The sequence below is a fragment of the Adelges cooleyi genome, unplaced genomic scaffold (genome assembly GCF_023614345.1).
Source record: "Adelges cooleyi isolate 19-005CV unplaced genomic scaffold, UGA_ACOO_1.1 ACOO_flye_CR_arks_rails_tigmint_CR_PRNA_106, whole genome shotgun sequence".
Classification (NCBI taxonomy): domain Eukaryota; kingdom Metazoa; phylum Arthropoda; class Insecta; order Hemiptera; family Adelgidae; genus Adelges; species Adelges cooleyi.
In genome coordinates this window covers 186368-213203 of record NW_026095759.1, presented here as the reverse complement: position 1 = coordinate 213203, position 26836 = coordinate 186368, and the positions used below count along the sequence as shown (strand labels likewise).

General features: G+C 39.6%; 1 protein-coding gene across 3 annotated transcripts in view; it reads right to left on the bottom strand.

Annotated features, from left to right (window-relative positions):
- The window catches only part of LOC126837245 (neural-cadherin), a 69898-nt gene continuing 43062 nt past the window's right edge, over positions 1–26836 (bottom strand). Inside the window, exons 3-34 of one of the 3 annotated variants that reach the window (XM_050571093.1) lie at positions 26497–26743; positions 26126–26342; positions 25720–25996; positions 25024–25195; positions 22918–23215; positions 22476–22601; positions 22258–22404; positions 21159–21350; positions 15901–16091; positions 11955–12144; positions 11680–11862; positions 11204–11393; positions 10966–11109; positions 10780–10895; positions 8962–9126; positions 7330–7467; positions 7070–7256; positions 6013–6419; positions 5798–5947; positions 5426–5731; positions 5054–5327; positions 4440–4981; positions 3978–4184; positions 3438–3915; positions 3225–3367; positions 2888–3148; positions 2478–2825; positions 1880–2180; positions 1370–1801; positions 1070–1273; positions 654–821; positions 1–266 (exon numbers count right to left, since the gene is read on the bottom strand). In XM_050571093.1, the coding sequence (XP_050427050.1) occupies positions 145–266; positions 654–821; positions 1070–1273; positions 1370–1801; positions 1880–2180; positions 2478–2825; positions 2888–3148; positions 3225–3367; positions 3438–3915; positions 3978–4184; positions 4440–4981; positions 5054–5327; positions 5426–5731; positions 5798–5947; positions 6013–6419; positions 7070–7256; positions 7330–7467; positions 8962–9126; positions 10780–10895; positions 10966–11109; positions 11204–11393; positions 11680–11862; positions 11955–12144; positions 15901–16091; positions 21159–21350; positions 22258–22404; positions 22476–22601; positions 22918–23215; positions 25024–25195; positions 25720–25996; positions 26126–26342; positions 26497–26743 (7523 nt within the window). In that variant the 3' untranslated portion in view covers positions 1–144. Of the gene's footprint in view, positions 267–653; positions 822–1069; positions 1274–1369; positions 1802–1879; positions 2181–2477; positions 2826–2887; positions 3149–3224; positions 3368–3437; positions 3916–3977; positions 4185–4439; positions 4982–5053; positions 5328–5425; positions 5732–5797; positions 5948–6012; positions 6420–7069; positions 7257–7329; positions 7468–8961; positions 9127–10779; positions 10896–10965; positions 11110–11203; positions 11394–11679; positions 11863–11954; positions 12145–15201; positions 15393–15900; positions 16092–21158; positions 21351–22257; positions 22405–22475; positions 22602–22917; positions 23216–25023; positions 25196–25719; positions 25997–26125; positions 26343–26496; positions 26744–26836 lie in introns of all 3 variants that reach the window. The other 2 variants (XM_050571100.1, XM_050571088.1) reach the window with 2 other exon arrangements.

Sequence of the window (26836 nt, the reverse complement as noted above, 5' to 3'; positions counted from 1 at the left end):
ACTAGATTTTCAGTTCATTTGTAGCCCCCCCCAAAAAAAAAATAGTAGGTACAATTTTCGATCGACTAATCAATTAATAATAGCTGTCGCAGCAGCTGTTGTACGTTGTAAATTTGTCATTTATCATCTTCGTCATATTCTAGTTTACTGCTCGTCGTCCAGGTCGAGATCGACTGGGAGGTCTCTGCTGTACATGTCGGCCAACTTGTCGAAATGAGATCCCCAGGCCACCAAGTACTCGTAGTCCTGGTGGTCTTCTTCGGTACCTGTATAAACCGATCAGTTAGTGAAATTTGTTCTTTCGTTTGCCAAAGAAATGGTGGCACAAAGATGTTTCCCAAAAATCAACTAAGTGACAGCTGCCGAGAGAGGATAATTGATAAGAAACATTGGATTCAGGATGCTTGGACTTAAGAACTAGTGATAAGGGACAGCTGATAACGGCCCCTATCAAGAGACGGATGATAAGTGATAAGAGATTAATAAAAATAGACATCCGATAAGAGAATAATGATAAGGGACAGCTGATAATAAATCGTGAAAAGAGACGGTTAATAAGAGATCAGCTAAGGGTTTAGGTTTGGATTTCAAATTAAATATGTATATTTAACGGTCAGAGGGGGGTCAAGTGGGTAAAACCGAAAAGATCTCACTGCCTGTGTTAAGCGAAGACAACGATCCGGCGGTGCTGCCGCCTCCTTCGTACGCGTAGTTCCTGAGGTCGTCGAAAGGCGGTGCGTTTGGGTCGCCGTCCGCTCTCTTCTTGTGGTCTTCGATGAATATGCCGACGTTGGGCTCAACGCCTCTGGGCAAGGTCGGATCTGAAAACAAGTGGCACGACATAGTTGAATTACTTGAAAAACATAACAGGTCGGTACGTTGCAAAGGAGAACAGTAAGCGCTATTTATTTTGCGGGCAAAAGATAGGAAATTTTTGACAAAAAATGTGTACAAGCTTTATTATTATTTTTATGTTTTCTATGATTAAAAGTCATGTTTGGATGGTGTAATCAATCATGATTACTGATTACATCCCCTAGAAATGTGACTTTTTAGCCGGTTTACTCACATTTGTATTTTTGCGGATGCATGTTGTTGATGGATCCGCCCACGGGGATTTGCAATGGAGTGATGTCGAAAGCGGTCATGTCGTCCTCGCCGCCGCCCTCGTCGTCGTAGTTGATGATGTTCTCCCTGACGTCGTCGTCCGGCCCGGGGTACTTGATGTGCGACTCGCGCCGGCGGTTGTACACGACAAACATCAAGACCAAAACTGCGGTAAAAACAGACACACACACTGTTAGGCAACGGCTGTGTACCGCGCGACACACTCCCGGGTGGAGTGGTGGTGGCGGCCACTTTTACTCACTCAAAATGATCAGCAGACAAACGAGAATGGCCGCGAGCGCACCCATTCCGATTTTCAACTTTTGGCCTTCCTGGACCAGCTCGCAGTTCTCGCCCCAAAACCCGTCGGGACATATGCACCGGTACCGCATCCGCGGATCTTGGTTCAGGCACACGCCGCCGTTGTGGCACGGACTGTCCAGGCACTCGTTCTTGTCCACGCATCCTTTCCGGTCCGAAGTCATTATGCGGCCTTCGCCGCACGTGCAATCGTAATAGTTCCACAGGTCCACGCACTCGAACGGCTCCTGGCAGATGACGTTGGCGCAAGGCTTGTTCGACGGGCAGTTCCTCTCCACGTTCCTGGCCATGGTGGCTTGGCCCCACTGCGTGCCGTTGGTGGCCGGTGGCAGCGGCAAATACTTGCCCTCCAACCTTATGTCGTCCAAGCAACCTGACAATACCGATGATTATAATATTATTGACCGCCACATTATTAGGTCTACCTAATTAATTAATTAGGCGTGCTCACCTTTTTGGAAATCACCGTAAACCTCGAAAGTCCGGACGCCGGTGTACTCGGCTTTGCCGCCGGCGTACACGCCCTCCTGTTTGTCGACCACCAGCCACTGGTGTCCCTCGAACCGGTACGTCTCGTTGTAGTTCTTCCCCTCGCCACCGTCCAACTCCAGAATGGCCGACGAACCGTACCTGGACACCTTGGCCGTGTGCCACTTGCCGTCGTCCACCATGACCGCGCTCAGCCACACGTCCTTCTCCTCGGTCCTCAGACTGTTCAGATTGTATCGGAAATGCAGTCTACTGTCCTTGATCTACAACCGACCGACGACAAATAAAATAAAGTTAAGAGTATCCACACTTCATGCAGATACATCAATACATGGATATGTCCTACAATCTAGTCTCTCTAAACCATCTATCTCTATTAATCCTGCTCCATAATTCCTCAATACTCCTTCATATTCCTCCTCCATGATCCCTCCATAATCCATAATGACGTCAGCACTGTGACACGAAACGTGACGGACAAATTTTCACACATATCCTTGTCAACGTGATGTCAACCTACTCTACTCTACTGGTCGACGGAAAGGTCGAAAACTACTCACCTCCAAAATGGCGTATTCCCTGTTGTGCTGGTCGCTGACCCGGAACAGTTCGCCGTGTTCCTCGCGCGTCCTGAACCGCAACTGGATTTTCGTCATGAACCGGTCGGCGTCGAACGACAGCGCGTACTTGACGTAGCTCTGCGGCCGGAACGTCGTGGGAATGGTCGGCGTAAGACAGTCGGTGCCCGACCAACCGGGATCGCACTCACACCGCGGCTCCACCATGCTGCCCACGCAAGTGCCGTGCATCGTGCACCTGTGGCCGGCCAACTGCAAGCACATGTCCTCGGTCTGCGGGCAATTGGCAAAGCTGTTGCGGGACAGGCCGGGATGCGCCAGGTCGTACAGCTGAAACAGAGTGGTCAGTAAAGACAACTAGTAGTAATAGGACTGTTATTGTGAATGCTCACTTTGCTGTTGTGGTAAACGTTCTTGATGCATCCGTCGAATCCTTTGCCGTACGGGGCCGATTGCCAGTGGTAATGCGTCGGGTCGAAGTCCTGTATGTACCTGCCGCCCAGCTGGAGCGGCGCGTTGATGTTCAGGAACTCGTTGAACGGCGGTATGGTGCCTTGGGCCTGACACGAAGAGTCGTCAAAGTCCGGATGGGAACCGTCTTCCAGCTCGGAGATGTCGGCCGAACGGCAATTGTCGACCACCAGACGTACGTTCTGCAACAACAGAGACGCATGAGAAATAAAAAATGGAAAATCATATAAAAAAAATACGGTTACACCAAGTACTAACCTCGGTGTCCCAGAACACGTCTATCTTGTGCCATTCGCCGTCGTCCAAGCTCTTTTTGGTTTTCACTTTGAGTTCCAGCGTGCCCGAGCCGAAGTCGATGAGCAGACGCGGCTGTCCCCTGTCCAATTCGACCGAAATGAAATCTGCAAACACAAAGGCGTATCAATGTTAAACATGCATTCGAATAGCAAGTGAAAAACGCAGCATCCGTACCCGACACCAACGTCTCTTCGGGTTCGGGCGGCACTATCGGCCCGTTGTAGAGAATCAGTCCGTCCGCTTTCCTGGTGACAAACTCCAGGCTCAAATGCGAGTCGTCGCACATGTCCAGAGGCGGATACCACGCCCAGCCGTTGCCCCTGAAGCTCCTGGCCGTCTGCTGGCACCTGGGTCCGTTGTAACCGGCCGGGCATTCGCACGCCGGCCCGTTCCTGGTGTCCGTGCACCGTCCACCGTTCAGGCACGGGCTGGATTTGCACGTGTCCATCTTGGAGAAGTTCCGGGCCCCGCAAGTGCATTCGGCGTAAGAATCGATTCTGACGCCGACCAGCGCCGTCTTGTTGGCGTTCACCATGTAAGGCAAGGTGTTTATCTCCAGCACGTTGGTGCAGCTGCCCTCGCAGTTGGCGTATTCGTACAGACACTCGTCGATGCCGACCATGGTGATGTTGATGCCCACCTCCTTCTCGATCTAAGAGACAAACAACGGTCATTAACCGTGCACACTGCATTATACTATGTGCTTGTATTTACCTCTTCGCGGTGCATAAGTATGAGACCGTTGAGCTTGACCGTCTTGTAGTAAGGCGAACCGTGAGCCGAAAACCTGATGTCGGTCAGAGGGGGATATTTCTGTTTCAACTGAACGCTGAACACGTCAATGTTGTCCCTGGGAGTGCTGAGTATGTCGGCCAGTTTGTCCTTGAATCTGTCCAATTTGCTCCTGACCAAACTCTGCGTCTGAAAACCGGGAAAATACATTAGAAAGGAGTTGGACCTTGAGATGGAGCTGACAGCTTGTGTACGAGTCCGCAACTACGGGAGACATTTTATGTTTTTTTTAAATATATATAAGGATGTATAAGGATAAAAGGATGTATAACGCTGTCGATTTTTCCGGTTGTGTGCCAAAGTAAACCGTGTCAAAAAAACCGACTTGGTCGACCGAAACCCAAACTTGGGACAGATTATCTCTAGTCGAAGAAATCGTCTTACCCTGTAGTTCCATATCCTGATAAAGTCCTCGTCCGAAATCCCGGCTATCCTGATCGATCCGGCGTTCATGACGGCCTCGTGCGATATCTCTTTCACGGTAACGGTCACGTTGGCCGATATGTCCGTCTGCGTGTGCTTCCTGTCGTACACCTTGAACCGCAAGTCGTACTGTCCTTCGCGGGTGCCGTGGCGCATGACGATCATGCCCGTGGTGTCGTTGAGCTTGAACCGCGGGTGCTCCACGCTGTCCGGGTAGAACTTCTTGTCCGGCAAGTCCCAGTCGTCCAAGTCGTACACGTACACCCGACCGATTTCCGTTTCGGGTGCTTGGCCCATGTAGTTGTAGACGAATATCTCTTTGGATCCCGGCTGCATCTTGTTGTCGTTCACGTCCCGTATGATGACGGTCAGCGTGCTGGTGCCGGTCATGGCCGGGTTGCCCGAGTCCTTGATCACTATCGGTATGAGATACTCCTTTTGCTGTTCCCGGTCGAACGACCGCAGGGATGAAATGACGGCCATTCCGTCGCCGTTTGCGCCCTCTGCACCGGAAACAGACATCCGTTGTTAACAATAATGCAAAAGGCTATTGTGAAATCATTAAATGTACTCACTCTGGTCGTGTTCCACTTTGAACGAAGCTCGGATCACGTCGTCCGCGTTCGGGTCCATTCGGAATGTAAACGGCGGCCCGTTGCTCTTGGACCGGTCGTCGTCGTCGGTGGCCAACACTTCCACCACCTTTCTGGCGGGCACGTGTTCCGGCAACATGGGTCGGTAGTCCCGCAGAAGTTTGGGCGCGTTGTCGTTGATGTCCTGCACGATCACCGTCAGGGTGGCGGTGGCCGTTTTGGGCGGTATACCGTCGTCGATGGCCAAAATTTTCACCTGAAAAACAAAGAACCGAGTAAACAAAGTCGTGCATACTTTACACGGCTGTCTGCAGCGAAAATGACATGAAAGTTCTCTCTCTCTCTCTGACGTACCTGGTGTCTGGGGGTTTCCTCTCTGTCCAATTGCCGCTGAATCGACACCGTGCCCTCCTGGCTGATGCGGAACTGCCGGCGGCGGTCTGACGCGCGGTCGATGGCGTACGACACTCTACTCTTGCCACCCTGGTCCGGGTCGGTGGCCTTGAACGTTTCCAGGCTCTTGCCCACCTCCACGTTTTCGTACACGGACACCTCGATGTTGGGCCGTTCGAACTGCGGCTTGTTGTCGTTGATGTCGCGCAGTTTCACCACCACCCACGAGTAAGCCACGTGGTACTTGTCGTGATCGTTGTCTTCGCCCTGTCGCCAAGACAATTGTGAGATTAGGATTGCGCCGCGGGGGACCCACCCGAACCGTGTACGTACCTTGTCGTTGACCTGTATTCTGAAACGGAACCCGTTGCTCTGCAGTTGGTCCTCAAAGTCCAGCGGTTGAACGATTTTCAGCGAGCCCGTGCCGTCGTTGTTGCGGACCATCGTGAACTTGTCGGCGCCGTAACCGCTGTTCTCGATCACCTGCGGATCACGTGGGCCGTGTGAAAGATACCGTACCCGCGTCGACATAAGCAATCTCGGTTTACCTTGTACTGGAACTTGTTGGTCTCGTCCTCGTCGTGAACGGTCACAGTGAGAATGGGCGTCTCGGGCAGGTTGAAACCGTCGGTCTCGTCCACTTCGGTCAGCCACTCCTCTTTGGTGAACTGCGGCGGCATGTCGTTGATGTCCTTGACCCGGATGGACGCGGTCCCGGTGCCCTTCAGCCCTCCGCCGTCCATGGCCACCACCTGGATGGAATAGTCCGGCGTCCGTTCTCTGTCCAGACAGCACACGGCCGTCTTGATCACTCCCGTTTCGGATTCTATTTCGAATATCGGCGTGCCCGTCTCCTCTTCGATCACGTTCTTCTCTATCGAATAGATCAGCTTGGCGTTGGTGCCCTCGGCCGGGTCGTCGTAGTCCACGGCCGTCATTGTCATCACGACCATTCCTGCCGAAGACAAACACCATCAGTAAGACGTTATACCGAGTACGATCCAGAAACGGTGTACGTGGAGGACGTGAAAAATAGGCTAAATTGTGGATGGGCGAAGCGGAGGGGAGCGTCAGGTGTTTTGTGTGACAGGAATGACAAGAAATATGTCGTGTAATCTAGTGTCTCTAGTAACTTATCTCTATTAATTCACCTCCATAATCCCTCCATTATTCTACTCCGTAATTCCTTAATACTCTATGAAAATTGCTTTCTGATAATATTACTTTCTGGTTAGTTGCTGTTCTGATCAAACAAAATTAAAAACATTGTTCGAAAGCTTTTGCAAATTTCAAATGTCTTAAATTGAAGTATAACCACGAACAGTAATAGAAAACATTCGAGACTAAAGTAGGTAGTTATGTTAAGTGTCACAGTGCTGACGTCATTATCATTACTTAAGGATTATGTAAAGAGTTTTGGTGGGATCATGAAAGGATTAGGTAGGTGAATTAATAGAGTTATTGGGTTACAGATACTACATTGCAGGAAATAACCATGCAGTGATGTATCTGCATAAAGTGTGGATACTCTTAACTTTCGGGGTTTTCATAACCCCAATAAGACTAACCGTGTGTTCAGTTCAACTGTGATCAATCGACACTTACCAGCCGTTCCGTTTTCGGTGACGTTGCCCCAGTACACTCCCTGCGGGAACACGGGAGCGTTGTCGTTAATGTCCTTCAGGTTGACCTGCACGTCGGCGTAGCCAACCAGGCCTTCGCCCCCTTCGTCTTGCGCGAACACCGTGAATCTCCACTGAGGTCTACCGTTGGGCTGATCTCTGTCCAAAGGCTGTAAACCAACGAGCGAACGTTATGATCAACACCATCTTACCTTGCCATTGAAATATAACATGACAGTTTACCTTGAGCACGAATATCTCTCCGGAAGTGCGGTTTATGTCGAATTTGCTGTTGGCCGGATTGTCCGGATCGATACCCTGACCGGTGAGGAAGTACACGATGTTCTGCGGACGGTCCTTGTCGCCGTCGGTGGCCGTCACCTGTTTGTCGAACGGAGAAAAAGATGTTAAAAAAAAATTTACATTCACTGTGGTTGAAGGTGTGGTTGGGTAGGTCGTCGTGAGGCGTAGCGACTAAAAAACTAACAAAATCATACGCACATCTACTAGTAGACTAATAATGAAAATTGTTAAAAAAAAAAAAAAATCGGTGCCGGACTAAGACGATCACAGTACAGATTAGCTGTTGTTGTTATATAGGTAGTGTGTTTTATGTACTAAAGAGTCCTTACCTGAGGAGTTCAGCCACCGTTCGGACAATAATACGGATACATAGTATTAGTATTGGTAAGATAATATAACACGTTATTCGATTAGTAGGTTTTTTTTTTTTTTTTGTAGAACATGCGACTGTCCGGACGATTATGACAGATTAAAAAAAAAACACCCCCTTCCCCCCCTCCCCGGCTAGTACTTACTTGTAAGAGATGGTGCGGATATTTGCCGACCAGTTCTTCTTGCATTTCCGTGGCGTACAGCGGCGAGTTGAATACGGGTGGCATGTCGTTCTTGTCGTTAATGTGTATCACCACCGTGGTCTTACTGTCTTGGTAGTTGTCCGATGCGGCCAATATCAGTTCGTACTACGCGTTACACACATGCAAAACATATACTTGGGTGTCAAATAAATGGCAAAAATAAGAAAAGAAAAAGGCATACGACAACGTAAACTATTATTGGATATTATGTTTTGCGTCGAAGATTGAATTTCGTCCGACAGGATAAACGAGGTTGCGTTTTGTGTGACAAGTATAATATTACTGTAACATATTTGTATTAAGACTACGAAATACGTGCTGGCGGTGTGATAAGGTCAAACAGGATTTTCAGATGTTCATCATGCCGTTGGTGCCAAAACTAACATTGTAAGGACCGACCGAACCGAACCGGAATGACGGGTAAGAAATTCCAAGTCTGGATGAATAAGCGCGGATAACAACAGGATGTGTTCTATGGATTTTGTCTCGTGATTTGGGAAAATCCTCAGAAAAGATAATACCGTAGGTACGTGTAGACTTGAACATGATTTTGAAATTTCTTCTAGGGTTTGGAGTGCCAAATGCTTAGGTTAAACGTCAAGGAGCTACCGGGATTTTGAAGGAGCAAAACGTTCAGAATTGAGGTTTTCCCCGGGAACAGCTGATCTCGCAAAATGCATATCGTACAGGGTTGCAGAGCTCGACCAGGTGTACCAACGGAGCTGATACAAAAATAGATAATTTTTTTCGTTGCGTTACCAACTTGCCGGTGGTGCCATTACCCCTAATGGCACCCCTACTCTTGCCAGACACGACCGTCTGGATCGGTCCGGTCCGGTCCGTTATATTTCATCAATCTAGTACACACACGGTACACAATAGTAACGACAATATAATATTATACACTATTCAGGTATATCTATAAACATGCTACATGCACAACTATAGCGAGGAGCGGGAAGACCAGGGCCGAGGGTTGTCAATCGACCAACAGGACCTGTAACACGCGTTTGGGCAAGTTGCGGTCGTCCTCTTCGGTGATCTGAGTCCTGTACGTGGGCCGTTCGAACACCGGCGGATTGTCGTTCACGTCTTTCACGTGGATCACGACTATCGTATGGTTTTCCTTGAGATTGTCCGACGCCGACAAGTGCAGCTCGTACTGTTGTGCGCGTCAATGCAATAGGAAGGCACAAGGCGAACAACATAATTAGTTTTGTATTAGAACAGACAACGAATCGCACAACGAACCGTTGCGGAATTATTATGATTTTTAAATTAAAAAAAAAAAATCGAATAAAAAATAAGTAAAAAAATGTCAAAAAAATGAATCGAAACGATAACAGGGTGAAAAGACAAAAAAAAAAAAAAAATACAAATGAAAATAATTTTACCGTCGTTCAATCAACGCTTTTGAACCTTTTGGGAGTTCTGTTTACACACGGGTTTAATATTTAATAGCGAGAAATACTTAGAAATCAAAAACTAAGCGCCTTTTCCCTCGTTCTTGTTGGGCCCTTCGAGAATAACGTCGAGTTGTCGCAGTGAAGCTTTTTTTTAAGCAGAAATTACTTTTTTGTGTTTTTAAACTAGCTTAGGTCAAGTTAATTTTTAAAATAATACTAGTAAACCTAAAGTAATTCAGTTATGTTAAAAGCTATACGAAAAAAATTGTCTTAAATTAAGTTGAGTTAATTCCAAAATTATTTTACCGGCTATACAGCTCTTTAACATCGGTTTTTTTTCTAAAAATTCAAGCTTCATAATTTAATAAGTATACCATATATCATGGCAGACAATGTTTTTATCGCAAAAATTTGATAAGACCCCCCCCCCCCCTAAAAAACATCCCCAATATTTAATATTGTTATTTAAAATGTAGCTGTTATTAAAACAAAACAATCGTTTTAACAAATAAAATAAGTGTTATAACAAAATGTAAATAAATTATTATAAGAGAATGAGTTAAGTTGGCGTCTATTCTTATTATTTTTAATTTCAGCTACTTAAGATTGACTCGTTAATGTCCATCTTTGACTGTATTTGCCAAGTGAAATTAAATCAAACAACAATGTTTCCTTCGAGAAGGTCAAGAAACTTAATAAATTAGAGTACACATCCTCAACACAAAAAAAAAAAAAGTCGTTGAACCACGCTCTGATAACGAAAAACGCTGTATGATTAAAATGTGTATGTGATATATGTGTAAACTTAAAAAAAGGACGACAAAACATAATGTAAGAAAATAAAAAATAAACGTATGATAGTTATTATGACCATAGATAATAATAATATTGATAAATAATAATAACAAGGTTGTGATGACTTAATCGCCCGACCGTAATACGTTTGTATGGACAATTATAGGGCTTGTATTTCTTTACAACACGAGTCGATCAGAGATCATTAATGTGTTTATTGAAATTTATTTGTATGTATGCAACTAAAAGGCACGAAGGAGGGGTGGTCAGATCAGGGTCGTGTTAAACTAAAACCACTGGAATCTAACTTCTTTAGATCGCATTGTTCGCTTATATCCTGGATACGGTTGGATTGAGTAAACAGTCTTTTGTTTTTGAGGGGGGGGGCAAGCCAAATGTATTAACTTGGATATGTTTTACCGGCGGGGTCATTCCAATGTACACACTTTACGTATAGTACCCGGGTACCTAAATTCCAATTCAATGTTTTTCCAAGATTTCAGGTGGAGGAACGTGCCCTTGGTGCATCCTCTTTCCCCGCCAGGGGCACTGGGCTTTATCGCGGTATTACGGTCGTCGAATTTGGCCGTTAAACAGTTAAACCTAACGCTCACTCGTTTCCTGGTCTCGTAGTCCAACGGTCCGGCCACGTAAATGGCGCCTGTCATGTTTTTCACGGCGAAAGCACCGCCCAAGTTGCCTCCAGTGATCTCGTACCGGATTCGGGACGCTGTAAACACACACATGACAATATGGTCATAGTCGTTTTAATGGCAGACCGGCGGGTCTTCTTAACTCACATTCGTCGTGGTCCTTAGCCGTCACCGTCAGCACCGTGTGTTGGATGTCCTCGTTCTCGTCCACCTCGGCCTCGTACAGAGCCTTGTCGAAGTACGGCGGGTTGTCGTTTTTGTCGGCGATGCCAATGCGGATGAACTTGGACACTGTCGAGAAAAAGACACAAGAACACAATGGCGTTTAAGCTTTAAACATAATCTCAAACCAATCACTAGACGTCACTGGAGCATGTTCACTCACCGGAATTGGGAGCGTTGTCGTTGCCGGGCCGAGCGGACGGAGCTCCGTCTCTGGCTTCCACTTCCAGGGCGTAAGCCCCTTGCTTTTCCCTGTCGAACACCACTTTGGTGAACACTTCGCCGGTCTCGGTGTTGATCTCGAAGTAGTCCTTGCCCTCGTTACGCGGCGAATCCACCACATAGTAATAGACCTGAAAAACAAATCGTTACAAACAGACTCACAGTGTAGACTATGCCAAAGACGTCGAGTCGAATGGCAAGTGACCAGAAGCGATTGTGGCGTCACAAGTTAACTACGACTGGACAGATCTCCAAGACGGTAACCCTATTGGCCACATCCAGTCTCTGTTGGACGCTCTGGAACCTCTAAACTCATGCCAGTCTCCCTCAATTCCATCCTTATTTCGCATTCGCCTCTTCACCCGTCTGGCCCTGTAACTTAACTGTTGCTCTCAAACCCTTCCGTTGCGAGCTTACCCGGTTGTTCGGGAACGTGCCGTCCTTGTCGATGGCGTTGACCTGCGTGACTTTGGTGCCGATCGGTTCACCTTCCAGAACCGTCTCCTGCTCGCGTTCCGTGAACAAAGGTATCTCGTCGTTGACGTCCTCCAACATGATAAACACCGTCGCCTCGGAAGCCAGCTGTTGAGCCCCGTTGTTCTGGAAAATAAAAACCACATCGTTGTTGGTGTCAAGACAGTTACAACAAGACAGTTACAACAAGACAGTATCAAATCTTATCGGATTCATACCTCCACGCGGATGGTCAAGTTGTATTCCTTGATGGTCTCATAGTCCAGCGGATGATTGACTTTGATGTCGGCCCACGTGAAACCGTTGTCGGGTCTCTGTTGCAGGTAGAACGTGTGGAACTTGTTGGTTTGAGCCGTCGAGCCAGGCATCAGGCGATAGAACACCGTCGGATTGCCTTCGATTCCCGAACTGGAAAACGTTACCGGCCACGATTAGATAGTAAAACATAGTTGTTGGGGGAAAAATAATAACGGGGACGAAAATAACTAAAAAAATAAATAAATGAACGTGAGGTGATGGACAATCAAAATTTCGGCATAAGATCATTTCTTGAAGTTAATCGACCGTTTGATGATTTTGTGGGATACAAAAAATGTTACACTAATCGTTGGAAATCGTTGAAAATAAATTACAAATGTCTCGAGAAAACTTTAATTTGTCAAACTGATTTTGAACGTTTCTTGAAAATGTTCACACGTTTATTTTTTTACTAAAACGCCGTTTCTATTGAAATCCCATTAATTTAAAAAAATATACATGTAGGATTCATGCAAAATTGAAACATGTAAAATAGTCGAATGTTCTAGTGACTTTTAGTTTGTTTCAAGTTTATTGTACGGCAAAAAAAAAGACCATTGGCAAAATACAAAAAAAAAAACGCGATATCAATTATAGGTCCTTTTAAAAATTATTATTACGATAATAATACAAAAGCAATAGAAAAAAAACAACAACAATAGTGGTATTATATTATTAACGTAGAGCATCATGAAACAATAATAACGAATACAAAAATAAAAACTAAAACGCACCACAAAGTAATGTGATCGATCATAATGATATAAATATATATAATAATATAATTCACTCAAAAGTCAAAATACAAATTAAAAAACAAAATAAAAGAGTAAAACTAATGACTGCTATTATTATTTACTATAATGCATCTGATCGGGTTTGGCTAATAATTTAACGAAACAAATGACAGAAAATAATCGTATATATTTTCCCCATTAGTGTTTTTTTTTTAAATTCGAACGATAATTTAATTGGATTTGCTCAAACAAGCGGGGCTCGATTTTGATAGTAAGCGTACAGCATATTTATTCGAAAATATAACGTCTAATTTATTTTGTTTTTGTCATCGAAAACTCTTCTAGGACATTGTTTTTTATCGTTGTATGAACAATTATTGTCGTTTAATTTATCGAAAACTGATTTGAGGAAAACGATATAGGATAATATTGTTATCAAGTCACATATTATTATAACGTTAGGGTGCATAATTTGTTTTCCCAAACAAGTGCTGAATGCATGTTAACCGACAAAGTCTAATGCACGTGATGGTTATAAGTTGATGTGAAAATATTGTGTTACACCCGTTCTTAACGCCCAGTAGTGTAAAATTATTATTTACAGCTTTAAAAAAAAACATTCGATTGAATCGTTAATTCGTCGAAATTTAAAAAAAATATACGTCTAATAAGTTAATGGTTGGAAATCGTCTTGACCTACATAATATTTTTGTAAAAGTCCACATGTTCCCAAAAGAGGCCGTACTTAAATTGGTTTATGGAAGTTAAAAGTAAAAAAAAAAAAAATTGATAAATACACAACAGCTAGTAATGGAATAATAAAAATTAAAACAGTCTAAAAAAAAAGGTCTAAAAATGTTTTTTTTTTTTTAATTATCCATTTCTATTAAAATCCGCACATAGACAGCGTGCATTGTATTTTTAGTGCGGACGTGCAAAAATATTATTATCATTATTATGTTGACCGGCATGCATTATTTTGACATTTAGAGATACTCAAAAAAAAAAAAAACCAAAATCAAAACATGTACTAGAACAAGTCAAGTTGATCTCAAAAATGACAAAACAATTTGTGTCTACCGAGTCCCGAATCATGAGATGTACAGATTGACAAAAGTAAAAGATTAAAAATAGCTATACTAACAAAAAACAAAGTAAAAAACCTTTTAATACTAAAAAAAAAAAAGTACGGCGTTAATTAACTCGGAACTGTTTCGTTTATATTTTTTAAATTAACAAATTAACTCTTTTTTTCTCCACACTCGTTTGACTCTATCTTGCCTTTAACTTCTTAAGCCCCCACAACCTCAGTGCTTACACTAACTTCGCTGCTATAATGGTTTCAGGCCATTCGGCCACTGTCTCAACGAAAAATGTTTATCTTTAGATTCACTCTTAATTCAGACCTCTTCAGTCATTCGCTGTTCAGTTAATTTTTTAACAGTCAAGTTCATATTAAAAAAAAATCAAAGGAATATATGTATTTTAATAATATTATGTTCTACTGTAAAAGTATAGCCAAAAAATTAATTATGCATAAGCAACATACGTTACTGTAAAAAAAAAAAATAATAAAAAATAATGATCTGCACATCTCATCGTTTTGAATAAAAATAGCAAACAGCAACGCGTTCGTTCAAAGTATTATGATTTGATATTAAACAATGTGTATCTGAAATAAATGTCACTCTATTCAAGTATAATATGTTACACCACCGAAAAGCTAAGTGTAATTTTTTTTTCTATTTGTCTTTCTAACTAAAAATGTATCTTGGCAACGAATAGGTCAAGAAACAGCACAATGACAGCGTTTGGCGTCAAAGACCGTTTGGCTACATTATAAACCCTAAAAATGTTTGGATTTTCATGAAAATAGTGTAAACAACATAAGTTGTTGGACTATATTTAAATTTTACAAGGCAAACCAAATATTTAGCAACAAAATAACCGTTTTCAGTTCCAACATACGAAATCTTAAAATGCATAAAATCAAAAATACTTTGTAAAAATTACATTTTTAAATGAAATTATTTGTCAAGTGATTTTGAGGAAAATATCGCTAAATGAGTGTTTTTTTTTTTTACTCTAACCGGTTTTATCGTAATTTTATGATTTGAGAAAATATTCTAAAAATTCTATTCTTAGCGTACGAGTGCATATATTTATTTCAGATACACACTGTATAATAAAATATAATATATTTCATGAAAATACAAAACGTACCTACACTTATGTGTATACTATAATATATAAAAAAAATTATATATACACACAAATTAAATTATAGTGCCGTGCAAAACAGACATAATACATATTATTATAAATCTGTCAAAACAAAAAACAAATTCACGTTTTTTGCATACAAAATTAGCGTTTATTTGCTTTGTTTTTTTTTTTTACTATTTTTTTTTTTTTTTTTTTTAAGACCGACCTGGCTTTTATTGATACCACTTTAGCCCCGACCGCTTTGTTTTCTTTTATGTAGATGGGCCCGTACACGACGTGGTCCCAGACCGGTGGGTTGTTGGCTCGGTCCACCACGTCGATTTGCACCTCGACGCTCCTAGACAAAGGGGGGTATCCCTTGTCTTGGGCGGTTGCTTCCAGCTTGTACGTCTCACGCTATAATAGAGTTTAACGGGCGCAACGGGGTGAGACGAAGTGAGGGAGCGAAAAAAAAAACAAAAAAAAAAAAAATACAAAAATACAAAAAAATCGTAATACACCGCTATTACACACAATATTATTATTATTATTATTATTATTACGTAGAATATAACATACCTAATAATGTTATATTATATTATCGTATTTAGCAACAACCGTATCCTACCGTAGAGAGGATACCACCGCTATACTATACAATATTATTATATAGCATGTATATATAATATACAAAATATATTTATGAATATTAATTAATTAGGTTTATATTTTTTTTTGACATTTATAGTCACACCATGACGTTGTTTACCACACCGTTAATATTCGTCCACGAGGACGGACGGGGTCGAAAATCAATACTTTTGAACACGCCGACATTTGTTTTTGACTAGGGGGGTTTATTTTTTAGACAAAGGGGGCGAGGGATGTGAGGGGGGGGGCGGGTGCGAACAGGACGATTACAAACCTGGCTTTCACCGAGATCACTATGGTACCGATTGTGACATTCTCTTTGACGTGCGTGGGGCCGTACACGGTGCGTTCCCACAGAGGAGGCTTATTGTTCCGGTCAACTACGTCCAGCTCGATATCGACTTCAGCCGACGACGGTGGCTGACCACAATCCGAGGCTCTTACGCGCAGACGATACTTTTCGTGCTACATTGTACACATAATATACATACACACACACATACACAAAACAATTGCCCCCAAAAAAACAAACAGTTTTTTGAGTACAAAGTTTGGATAAAACAAGTAAAAAAAAAAAAAAAAAACAAATAAATAAATAAATAATCGTATAGCAATTAGTAAAAAAAAAAAAAAAAGAATCTGCCAAAAACAATATATAATCAAAGCGTCAATATGATAATAATGAGGTACGAGTAGTGTGGTATGATGGTATGATAAACACCGGGGGCGTACACGCGCAGGGGGGTTACGATTACATTATTTTACGTTTTTATTAAAACGCAGCAGCTGTAGTTACCCCCCTTGTGTTATCACACGAGGCTGCCGAGAAAACGGTACAGTGATAACATTTGTTAGTGAGAAACATTACAGAATAACCGAAAGGGTAAATTTAAAAAAAAATTACACGGGTAGATAGACTATGGATAGACCGTAGATCATTTCAGTTCCTACCGTGTTTGAGTGATAATTATACGTTATCCGCGAAAACAAATTCTTATCAGTCCCAGCCTAGGTTTCCCTTCTGTGATGATATCACTGTTGATGATAACAATATCAGTAGCGCCGGAAATTCTATACAGAGTAGAATAAATCGGAAAGGACACTTAATGTAAGCAAAGATTTTCGGATGGAGGCCGCCGTCTTCTCATTTGACCTACAATTATGTCTACACACAACTAATGTATAGAAATAACATTACTCGGGCTTGGGAACTAAGGGTCTTAAAGTCAATTTTTAATTAAAATTATTTAAATGGGCATATTAATTAGGAAAATAATTTAATTAGTTGGATAACCCTGAGACGTAGATACCCCATTTTGATATTCAATGAAGTGCCTTGTTGACATTATTTTACCAACGATACAATAATATATTTTTTAAGTTTGTAGTCAAAAGGTGTTATTGACAAAAAATTAATAGCTCGTTATAGATTATGACATTCTGGATTTAATGACATAAAAGTTAATAAAATCAAAATAAATGTAATTAAAATTGTTCTAAACAATTGTGTAAAGTCATAGATAGATGTAGAAAGATATAGAACTCTTAGTTTCTAATCCCCTGATTGTACTGATTGCTAAATGAGAATGTGGCCACCACGTTTTTTAGCGTTAAGTATAACCGTCGTGTTAAATTTAGAAGGACTTAAACAGTCGACAAGAAAAAGTAGGAAAGGACGTATTTGGTTGTTCATTGACTGAAGTTTTCTCCGTTACCACTACCGAGAAAGTTTTTTCATCTAATTGTTTTGCTAAGGGAATGGCAGTAGGGACTCGATACATATAGAGAACCCTCCAATGGTTAATTGTATCCTGGACTATCAATATTTAACGAACGTGTTGTTCCCCCGGGAAAGTTACGTGTACGCTCCCGGTAAACATTATGTAATGCTATTGTTCTAGTGTGTCATGTTGTCTCAAGTCGTTTCGAGTAAGTTTCCAAGTATGTCTAAACACTATAACGTCACACAATTGCATTTCTGTACAGTCTAGACAACTGATAGCATTGTTGTGTTGTAGCGAGTGGATAGAAAAGTGCAGATTTCCAATCGAGTTGTCCTAATATAGTGTTCTTAATACACAAAGCGGTAATTATGCGCGAGATTAAATCATTTCGAGTAGGACGAAAATTAAGGACACAATATTGTAGCAGTTACACACCTATTGTGAAAGGAATAAAAGGAATGATAATATCAAGTCGACAAACGGTATTGTTGCCAGGATTGTTAAAATTTGAGATTTTTTTTAAACTTCAGTTTTAAACGTTTAAAATAGGCACACTGTTTTTTTAACAAAAAAAAATATCTCAACCTCATCAACAAAATTTATACCCAATAAAGGTAGAGAATAAGTATGATTAGTAAAAAATAAATGAATTTCCAAGGTAGGTAGGCAAAAAATAGCTTTTTGAAATTCTAGAAGCATTTTGAAAGTTTTTTTTTTTATTAAAAATATGTTTAAAATGAGGTGCATTACGCCAGAAAATCTTAACCTACAAACAATTTAACTTCATTTTATTACATTAAACATTTTAGAATATTACAATACATTCTTTTAAAAACAAAACTAACCCAAACCTAAAAAAAATTATCCACTCAATGGCAGAACTGACATTTAAAAATTTATAATTCGATTTTTCTTGAAATAACGGATTTGCGGGTAAGGACTTTTTGGCACTACATTTGTTTTGTATCAGTCTCAAAGGCTATTGTTAACGGCTTGTGCAGATGTCCCAGTGTTTTATTTATTTTAGTTGGATGAGTTTTTAAAAGCCCCACATGTACTTAAGTATTTAGGGATAGGTTCCTATCATGAAATTTTATAATAGTCAATTAAATTGTAGGTAGTGAACGTCTGGTACTAGTATTTGGTAAAAGTAATTTGTTGGTCGCAAATATTAAGAAGTATTTAAACAAAATATACAAACAAACTATGTCAATGTTTTTCAAAACTATTTTTTAATGAAAAAAAAAATCTTGGTTCGTCTCCTTATAATGAAACGTCTAATTTGATATTTATTTTATAATTTTATAGAACCGTGTTTTTTTTTAATAACTATAAATAGCACTCCAGTGGTTAGTCTTAATGATGTTATACATTATTATAACAATACAATCGTATGTATTTAGTACGACTGCGTGAAATAAAACATCACAAATTCGTAATCTGTTTAAAACATTGTAAAACAAAAACTAATTTTAAATAGTTAGTATCGGATATTTTTGTTTAAATACCATCCGTTTTTGCATAGATTCGTTTTGTCAACACAGTCAATCAAACGTTTGGGTAAATATTTTGGTACTGATTATGTCCCTAGTACCACACGCCTACTTGTATCAGGGACATAAGCAGCTATGCACAATAATTGGTATTTTAAACAAACTTAACATGGTAATATTATCTGAAAGCGATCATCCTGTTAGCGTGGAGAAAATGTTGATTAAGAACAAAAAAAAAAAAAAACGAGCTAAAACATTTTTTTGTTATAAAAATAAGTAAACGCCACGTAGCAAACATCATGCTTTGACAATTTCATAAATATGCGACATGCTACAACCTAATTCTATCTAACGAAGCAATACATTAGAGCGACAGAATATGCTTGGTCTCAAGCCAAAAATCTACTAAGAGATTTGTTTAAAAACGTTTGGCGAACAGTATAGGATATTATAGTAATAATAATATATTATTTTGGAAATATTCCATTATTAAAAATAATATAATATGAACATTTAAAAAAAAACAATTACATAATAATAACCATGTTTTTAAATACTACATAAATATATCGAAACAATTATTTTATACAATTTTCGCAATGGAATATTTCACCAATAATAATATATTTGTATAAAAAAAAAGTTGTAAACTCGCAATGCAATGCAATGCAAAAAAAAAAATAAAAAGTACTCTGAACGATTTGTAAGGTACTTAATTTAAAATTGCAACACTCAAAGTGTGCCATAAAAATCAAAACTATACTCCGACAACGTCCAAAGCTACAGAAAGGGTAAGCACTACGTTTGACCTGGCCAATAGGGTCAGATGTTTAAAAAAAAAAAAAAAGTATATTAAAATTGAAAAATACAAATAGGATGCTTAAAAAAATGTAAATCAAAGGAGTAACAACAATACAAAGACATAAGAAAAAAATCTTGTTAGTCCAGCACTATCACAGACCATATGTACGGTTGTCCCAAACACTTAAAAAAAATGTCACAATATCGTTTGGCGAGGCGTTCAAGTCTTAAAATCAAAAAACAATTAGACTCTTTTTTTTTTTTTAAAAAAAACCTGCCTCTAAATATTCCTGGAAAAACTGTATTTTTTTTTAAAACTATTTTTGTGGTAAAAAAATTCCACAAAAACACAATACAGTATAGTTTAAAATATCGGTCAAAAGTATTGATTTTTTTTTCAAATTCTACTTTGAAAATTAAAATTAAAAAACTTAAAAAACAAAAAATGTTTTTTAAAAAAAAAATCGAAGTGTTTCTAAAAAAAAAACCGTTACAATAAACGTGTGGGGGGACATTATTATAATTACTTTTAACAAATTCTATGCAAATCAAATTCAAATAAAATATAATATGGTGTGCTTATAAATTCAAATACCGTGTGTGGGTGGCCAACGACGTTAAAAACAAGGAAACGGTGCGGTTAATCAATATATTTCAATAATAACGTTAGAAAATCATAAGTCAATCTTGTGCCATTTCAAAGAAACACAAAAGAAAAGTGATGGAAGTAGAAAAAAAAATGTTTAAAGCTTTCATCAACTGTATTTACACAGTAACGACATGAAGAAAAAAAAAATACTCAACTGCAATTCGTTATTATTAAATTACCATCCGTCGGATCGACTTTAATCAGATTTGACGACCATTTAAATATTTGATTCGCGGTTCCCCCCCCCCTCATTCTTTGAATGAGAATAATTTAAATATTACAAAAGTAACAACCACTGTATTCGTTGTACAGCCGTTGCCGGCAAAAGTTATTAATTTGCATAACCAACAAAAATTACATATTAAATCATTTTTCGCGTTTAATAAATATACTAATGTTTTCTCTGATGTTGATTTTTTTTTTTTACAACAGTTGAGTACAGTTGAGTATTTTTCGAGAAGAATTTATTATTTAAAAGTATTTTTTTTTTTGGTAAAAAAAAAACTTGTTTAATATTGTTAGTCGAAAGTCTAAAATTATACAGAACAGACGTGGCCGAGTGCGGAATCAATTTTGATTTACAAACCGATGATGAAATCTAAATTGTTAATTATTTTCCATTCTCGCTACCGTGTAGCTTAAACAATAAGATTACAACTCAAATGTTAAGCCAAACCGGCGAGAAAGGTCGTTGTTGTGTTTGGTATTTCGGTTGAAAATCGGTAAATAAATTCCGCGTTCGGCCGAAGACTTAAACGGTAATGGTGTAAGATATTATTATCATAATTATAGTTGTATATATATATATATATTGAATTATTTTGTTTTAGTCTAAGACACCACAGCTTAGTGCTTGGAAACTTACGTCGAGCGGTTTCTTCAAGACGATCCAACCGGACTCGGGTTGGATCTCAAAGTAGTCCAGGTCGTCTCCGGGATAAGGTGCGCTCAACGAGTACACAATGGCGCCGTTATTGTCGGCGTCCTCGTCCGAGGCGGACACCCTGAGTATGTTGGTACCAATGCTGGCGTCTTGCTTGACGTTTTCCACGTATTTCTAACATGTCAAAAATAAGACAATCACATCATATTTTTAGATACCGTTTGGTTGGAAATAAATTAAATTTCCCCACGTAGTTGATAGTTTTTGATAAATATTTTTAATTATTCAAAATTGACTTTTAATACAAATATTTTTCATCAAAAAATGTACTGTCTATTGGACAGTATCCAAATCGATAGTATGCTGACGTTAATCACTGATAACGAATCGCCCTCCGACAAAATCTATTTATCGTTGAAAATTCATTCCTTGATTTTATTTTCTAATTTATTTACTTATTAAGAATTATTAGCTGTTTATTAAACAAATGTTTCGGGCACCTCTACAACAGTTCAGAGATAAATAATTTGTAAATGTAATCACGATTAATGATCACATTTAAAAAAAGAAAGTAAATGATTATTATTTAAATTAAATCAAGCCACATTTTTTTGTTATATTTCATGTAATTTTATTACAAAGTAATCAATTAAGCCCAACACTGTTGACTACTTAATAATGATTACGAACGTAATTTAAATATTAAAAATGCAAGTAATGATTTATTCAAACATACCCTTAAAATATTACACAATAATGTTAACAACCTCCCAACAAAAGTTTATAATATTATGATTCGGCAAAAAGGGGTGAATATCGAAAAATTGTGATTCTATACTTAATCCCATCCAAGAGCGGTATGTGTGTCATAACAAAAATTTCAAAGAGGAATGCCTTTTGGTTGCAGTATAAACTAGATAGATTTTTTAAAAACCTCTGAGTTGTCACACAGTGATGTTCACTTTCACCACGTTGATCCACGAGGGATAAAAGCGGCAACCACTGATATGCATTCCAGAAATCGAGGATTTTAGATCTCCCAAGGGAGGAGGAGAGGTTGAATGAATATTTTGTTGCTTACCTGTCGGTCGAAAAGCGGAGGGTTGTCGTTGACGTCGGTTATCTCGACGGTAAACGAGCATACGCCTTCTAGAGACGGATCTCCTTGGTCGGTCGCTTTGATGGTGACCGAAACGAACTTGCCGTCGTCGCCTTCCCTGTCGAACACCTGACATGGGCAGAACAGAATGTCAGATACCTACCATAAGCGCCTATAAGCGAGTGCTCGCGTCACATTACCTTGTTGGTGGACACCTCTCCGGTTTCCTCGTCAACGATGAATTTGGTACCTTTCTGATTGGGCTGCTGTACGATTGAGTACTTGACTTGACCGTTGACTCCTTTGTCCTCGTCGGTCGCGTGCACCTGTGTTCAGGACCACGATAAAAGGTTAGCAAAACAAATTGTTAGTTTTCCCTTGAAGGAATTACATTGGATCATGAATATGTCTTAATATTCCTTCTCTTTTCGCTTCCCTGCCCCTCACTTATCAGTCAATTATCTCGATAATGATAACTAATATCAGCTGATTTTCTTATCAACGATCACCTCTGTTCTATTACCCCCTCTTCTTTTCTCTACCCATCTATATATTCCTCGGCGAAAATTATTTAGATGACCTCAAGAGGTAGACCATATTCATGTCAATAATCAGGTTTGAGGTTACAAGTCGATGGGTTACCTTGAGCACCGGACTCCCGTTGGGAGCGCCCTCTTCCACTTTGGGGTTATACTTGGCACATTCCCTGAACACGGGCTTGTTGTCGTTGACGTCCGTGATGAACACTACCACGACCGCGGTACTGGTATGTATGGTGGCGGCTCCGTTGACGCAACATGCGCCGTCGTCTATGGCGGTCACGTTCAGCTCGTATTTGTCGCGTTCCAGAGATATAGACTTAGAGTGCAGACGGATGACACCAGTTATCTCTTCGATGACGAACTGACCGGACGACGTGCCGCTGCCAACAAAGCCGAACCTACGATGGCAAAGAACACAGTTAGAAAAACGATAATAAGTAGAGTTAGCTAAAATCAATTTTTTTTTAGCCTAGACATTTTTTTGGTAATTACTCAAGAAATGGGATTAATTTGAGTAAAAAATTGAAAAAACCCTAATTCCGCTTCACAAAAAAATTGTTAATCATGGATATGTTATCTTTAATCTCTTATCATTTATTTTTTGTTTATCTCTAATCTCTTATCACTTGTCTCCTATCACTTATCTTACCAACACAAATTAAAAGTGACCTAATTATATGTTGATTTCTTAATATTAAAAAAAAAAGGTAAAAAGAACATAAATTGGTAATCATAAGTATGTATTTATTTGTTAAAATATCAGGATAACTAAAATTAAAAATAAATAACCAAAAAATAGGAACCATGTATTGCGTCAAGTATTAACTATAAATTATTAAATATATATTATAATACTGTGTAATACACAGGATTTTTTCTTAACATTTTTTTACGGATTCATCAGAAATAATGTAAAACAATTAAAAGTGTATTTTGATTCTTGTATCAAAATCGTGATGTACAGCGTGATTAGTAAAAACAAAACGAAACAGGTGACTTGTAATGGCGATTTTGTTTAGCATTTACTTGTAGTGAATAAAATATCTCGTTAGGAGGTCCTTATCCGATAAAGATGGTACAAAGACGACCGTTAACGGTAAATACTACCGAGAAAACAGCAAGATTGTACGTCGTTAACTCTACACAACGATGCGAGGGCTTTCTTGCGCCATTTACTTTACCTGCATAATCCGGATTACATTGTTTATGGGAATTTAATAATATCTCAAGAGTAATTAATAATATAATAAACGCGTACAAGAGCCGTTGTGTGTACAGAAACTATATTACTGTATAATAGCGAAACGGCCATTCAAAAAGGCAAACTTTGCGCAAAACGATTTGTTTTGTAAATAACAACAATGTAACGCGCAGATATAGCTATCCTTCCTTCAGCTTTGAGACTTAGTATTATTTTTTTGAAAAACAAGTTTGCAAAGTGTAAACTTTGTAAGCTCCCTTAGATTTACACCGTCAATCATCTTAGTTATTTATGGAGTTTAAAATGTTAGTTAAACCAACCTTTTAGCATCGTTAAAACTTAATACTGTTGCTTAGCTTATGATTAAACCATATTTAAATATCAAATATTTTTTACTGACTAGGAATTACTAATATCGGTTTTTACCTTCCTAGGTATCATAGAGTAGTTATGGCCATTTTAGTAAATTTAATAATATACAGGTGTATGACATTTAGATTTTGTAGAATGTAAATATATAAAAATGATTGTAAAGTAATTGTTTTCAATTATTTGTCTTGTTGTTAAGTCGGGACTAAATACTTTTATTTGCAATTGATTTAAGATAATTTTGAGAAAAACAGTTTGTTTTTTGTATTTTAACAATGAAATCAATATAAGAAAAGAAAATACAAATATTAGAAAATTCTCATACCAAATTATGAGTCACATAATTTTTGCCTATTCATCTTCATAACTCACCTAATGGCGATAAATCGAAAAAAATACCATCATAACTCACCAGGGTGGTATTTTGGTCAAAAATAGTGTGCCTTATAAAAGTTTTTTTTCTATTTTATCAATTTACACATTATTATAAAACTAATACCTTCACAGCTATCGCATGGAAGCTAAAATTTTATATATGATTAAATACCCCTCTAAAAATCAGTGTGTGCTTGGAGTGCATTTTTATGAGAACTTTACATAACTCGTATATAATTTAAAACTCTTGGACAAACTTACCTCACGTTATCGCCATCTTTGTCCGACGCCACTACCGTCGTGACCAGCGTGTTAGGCCCGGCGTTTTCATCCACGTTGGGTGTGTACACCTGTTGTGAGAACTTGGGTTCTTCATCGTTTTTATTTTTCGTGTAAATCCTGATAGTAGCCGTTCCGGTCTTGGGGGGCTCACCTGTGCAAAAAAAACAACGTTGGTTATAATGGAAATTCGGTATTTTAAATAATTATATACGACGATATTGAAATTTGTAATTTTATAATATTTATACAAAAAGTTTTTTTTTAAGCTTTACTTTGGTCTATAATTGATTTATTAAAAATGATACTTTGATTTTATCGACCGTCTTGAAAACTTGTTGTTTTGAACTTATCTAGTTATGACTTTAGATTAAAGAATTATGACTAGGCTTACCTCTACCTAGGCTACACACAGACAGTGGCAGAAGAAATTAGTTAATTATTTTGGCCATAAGTAGACAAGTGTTTAACAAATTAAAAACGACTGACGTAGAATTCGGATTAGATTTATTGATTTTACTACGGTTTTATAGTTGAAACTCTCTGGGTCGGGTTAGGAGCAATTGCCTTAACCTTCTGTATTCCCTTTGTAAGCTTTAACTCTCTGTACCGACTTCTGTTGCTAGACTATTCAATATGACTACAAGCTAATGATGCACTATTATCCCATCCACTCACCTTTGTCTTTGGCCGTCAACACGAACTCGTAGTAAGCGTTGTTATTGTCAGCGTCCAATTGCTTGTTGTTGTTGACTATGCCGGACGAGTCCACGGCGAAATGGTCGTCACTGACGTGATACTCTATCTCGGCGTTTTCCCCAGAATCCGCGTCCATCGCCTTCACCTTGAGTATGGAAGTGCCCAGAGGAATGTCCTCGTCCACGTTGTGAGCCTGGTAGTCTGGTAACTCGAATTTGGGTGCATTGTCGTTGACGTCAGTCACGCGGATGGTGAGCTGAAATCGATTACAGTAAAGTCGAGTTGTATTCTAACAGTGCGCGCCTAACATAAGTAGATACCACCGTACCTATGTTTGATGAAAAGTACAGTGAAAAGTGACACAAAATAAATGGTTCATGCGTACCTCGACCGAAGTGGAAAATCCTCCGGAATCTTCGGTGGCGGTGACGATGAGCGAGTAAACGTGTGGCTGTCTCAAGTCTTCGAAATCCAATTCTTTGGCCAGTTTAACGATGCCCGATGTCGGTCCGATGTTAAAAGTACCGGCGCCTTGACCCTGGGCCTTGAGAGTGTATCTTATTTCTCGGTCGGCGAACGACTTGGCTTTTACCGATATAATGCTAGAAAAAAAAAAGAAGCGAAACATAAGATGCGACCACGCCCATATAGTTTTCGACTGGATCCAATTATCAACTAAAATTCCACTTTAATTCGTGCTATCCCATCATACGATACAACTCATTCCCACATTTCCAACAACGGTCGCAAACTCACTCAGAGTCCTTCCTTTGGTTTTCCGGTATTTCCGCTTCGTACGATTGCATGTAGAACTGCGGTGCTCTTTTTCCGCCCACGATGGACAGGCGCTCTTCGGCCGTGGCCTGGAACTTTCGCTCGTCCATCCGGCCGTTTTGGTCTTCGGCTTTCACATACAAAACGTATTCCATGTCAAGCTGAAACGGATCCGTGCCTCTGGTACGCACCACGCCGGACCGTTCGTCCACTTCGAACCTTCCCCCGGCTGCGGAAAACCGTAGTAATTAGTTGGTAATCATACATAGGTAACATTAACAACATCAAATACGCTTAGGGCGTGTATGTGTAAGCATACGTA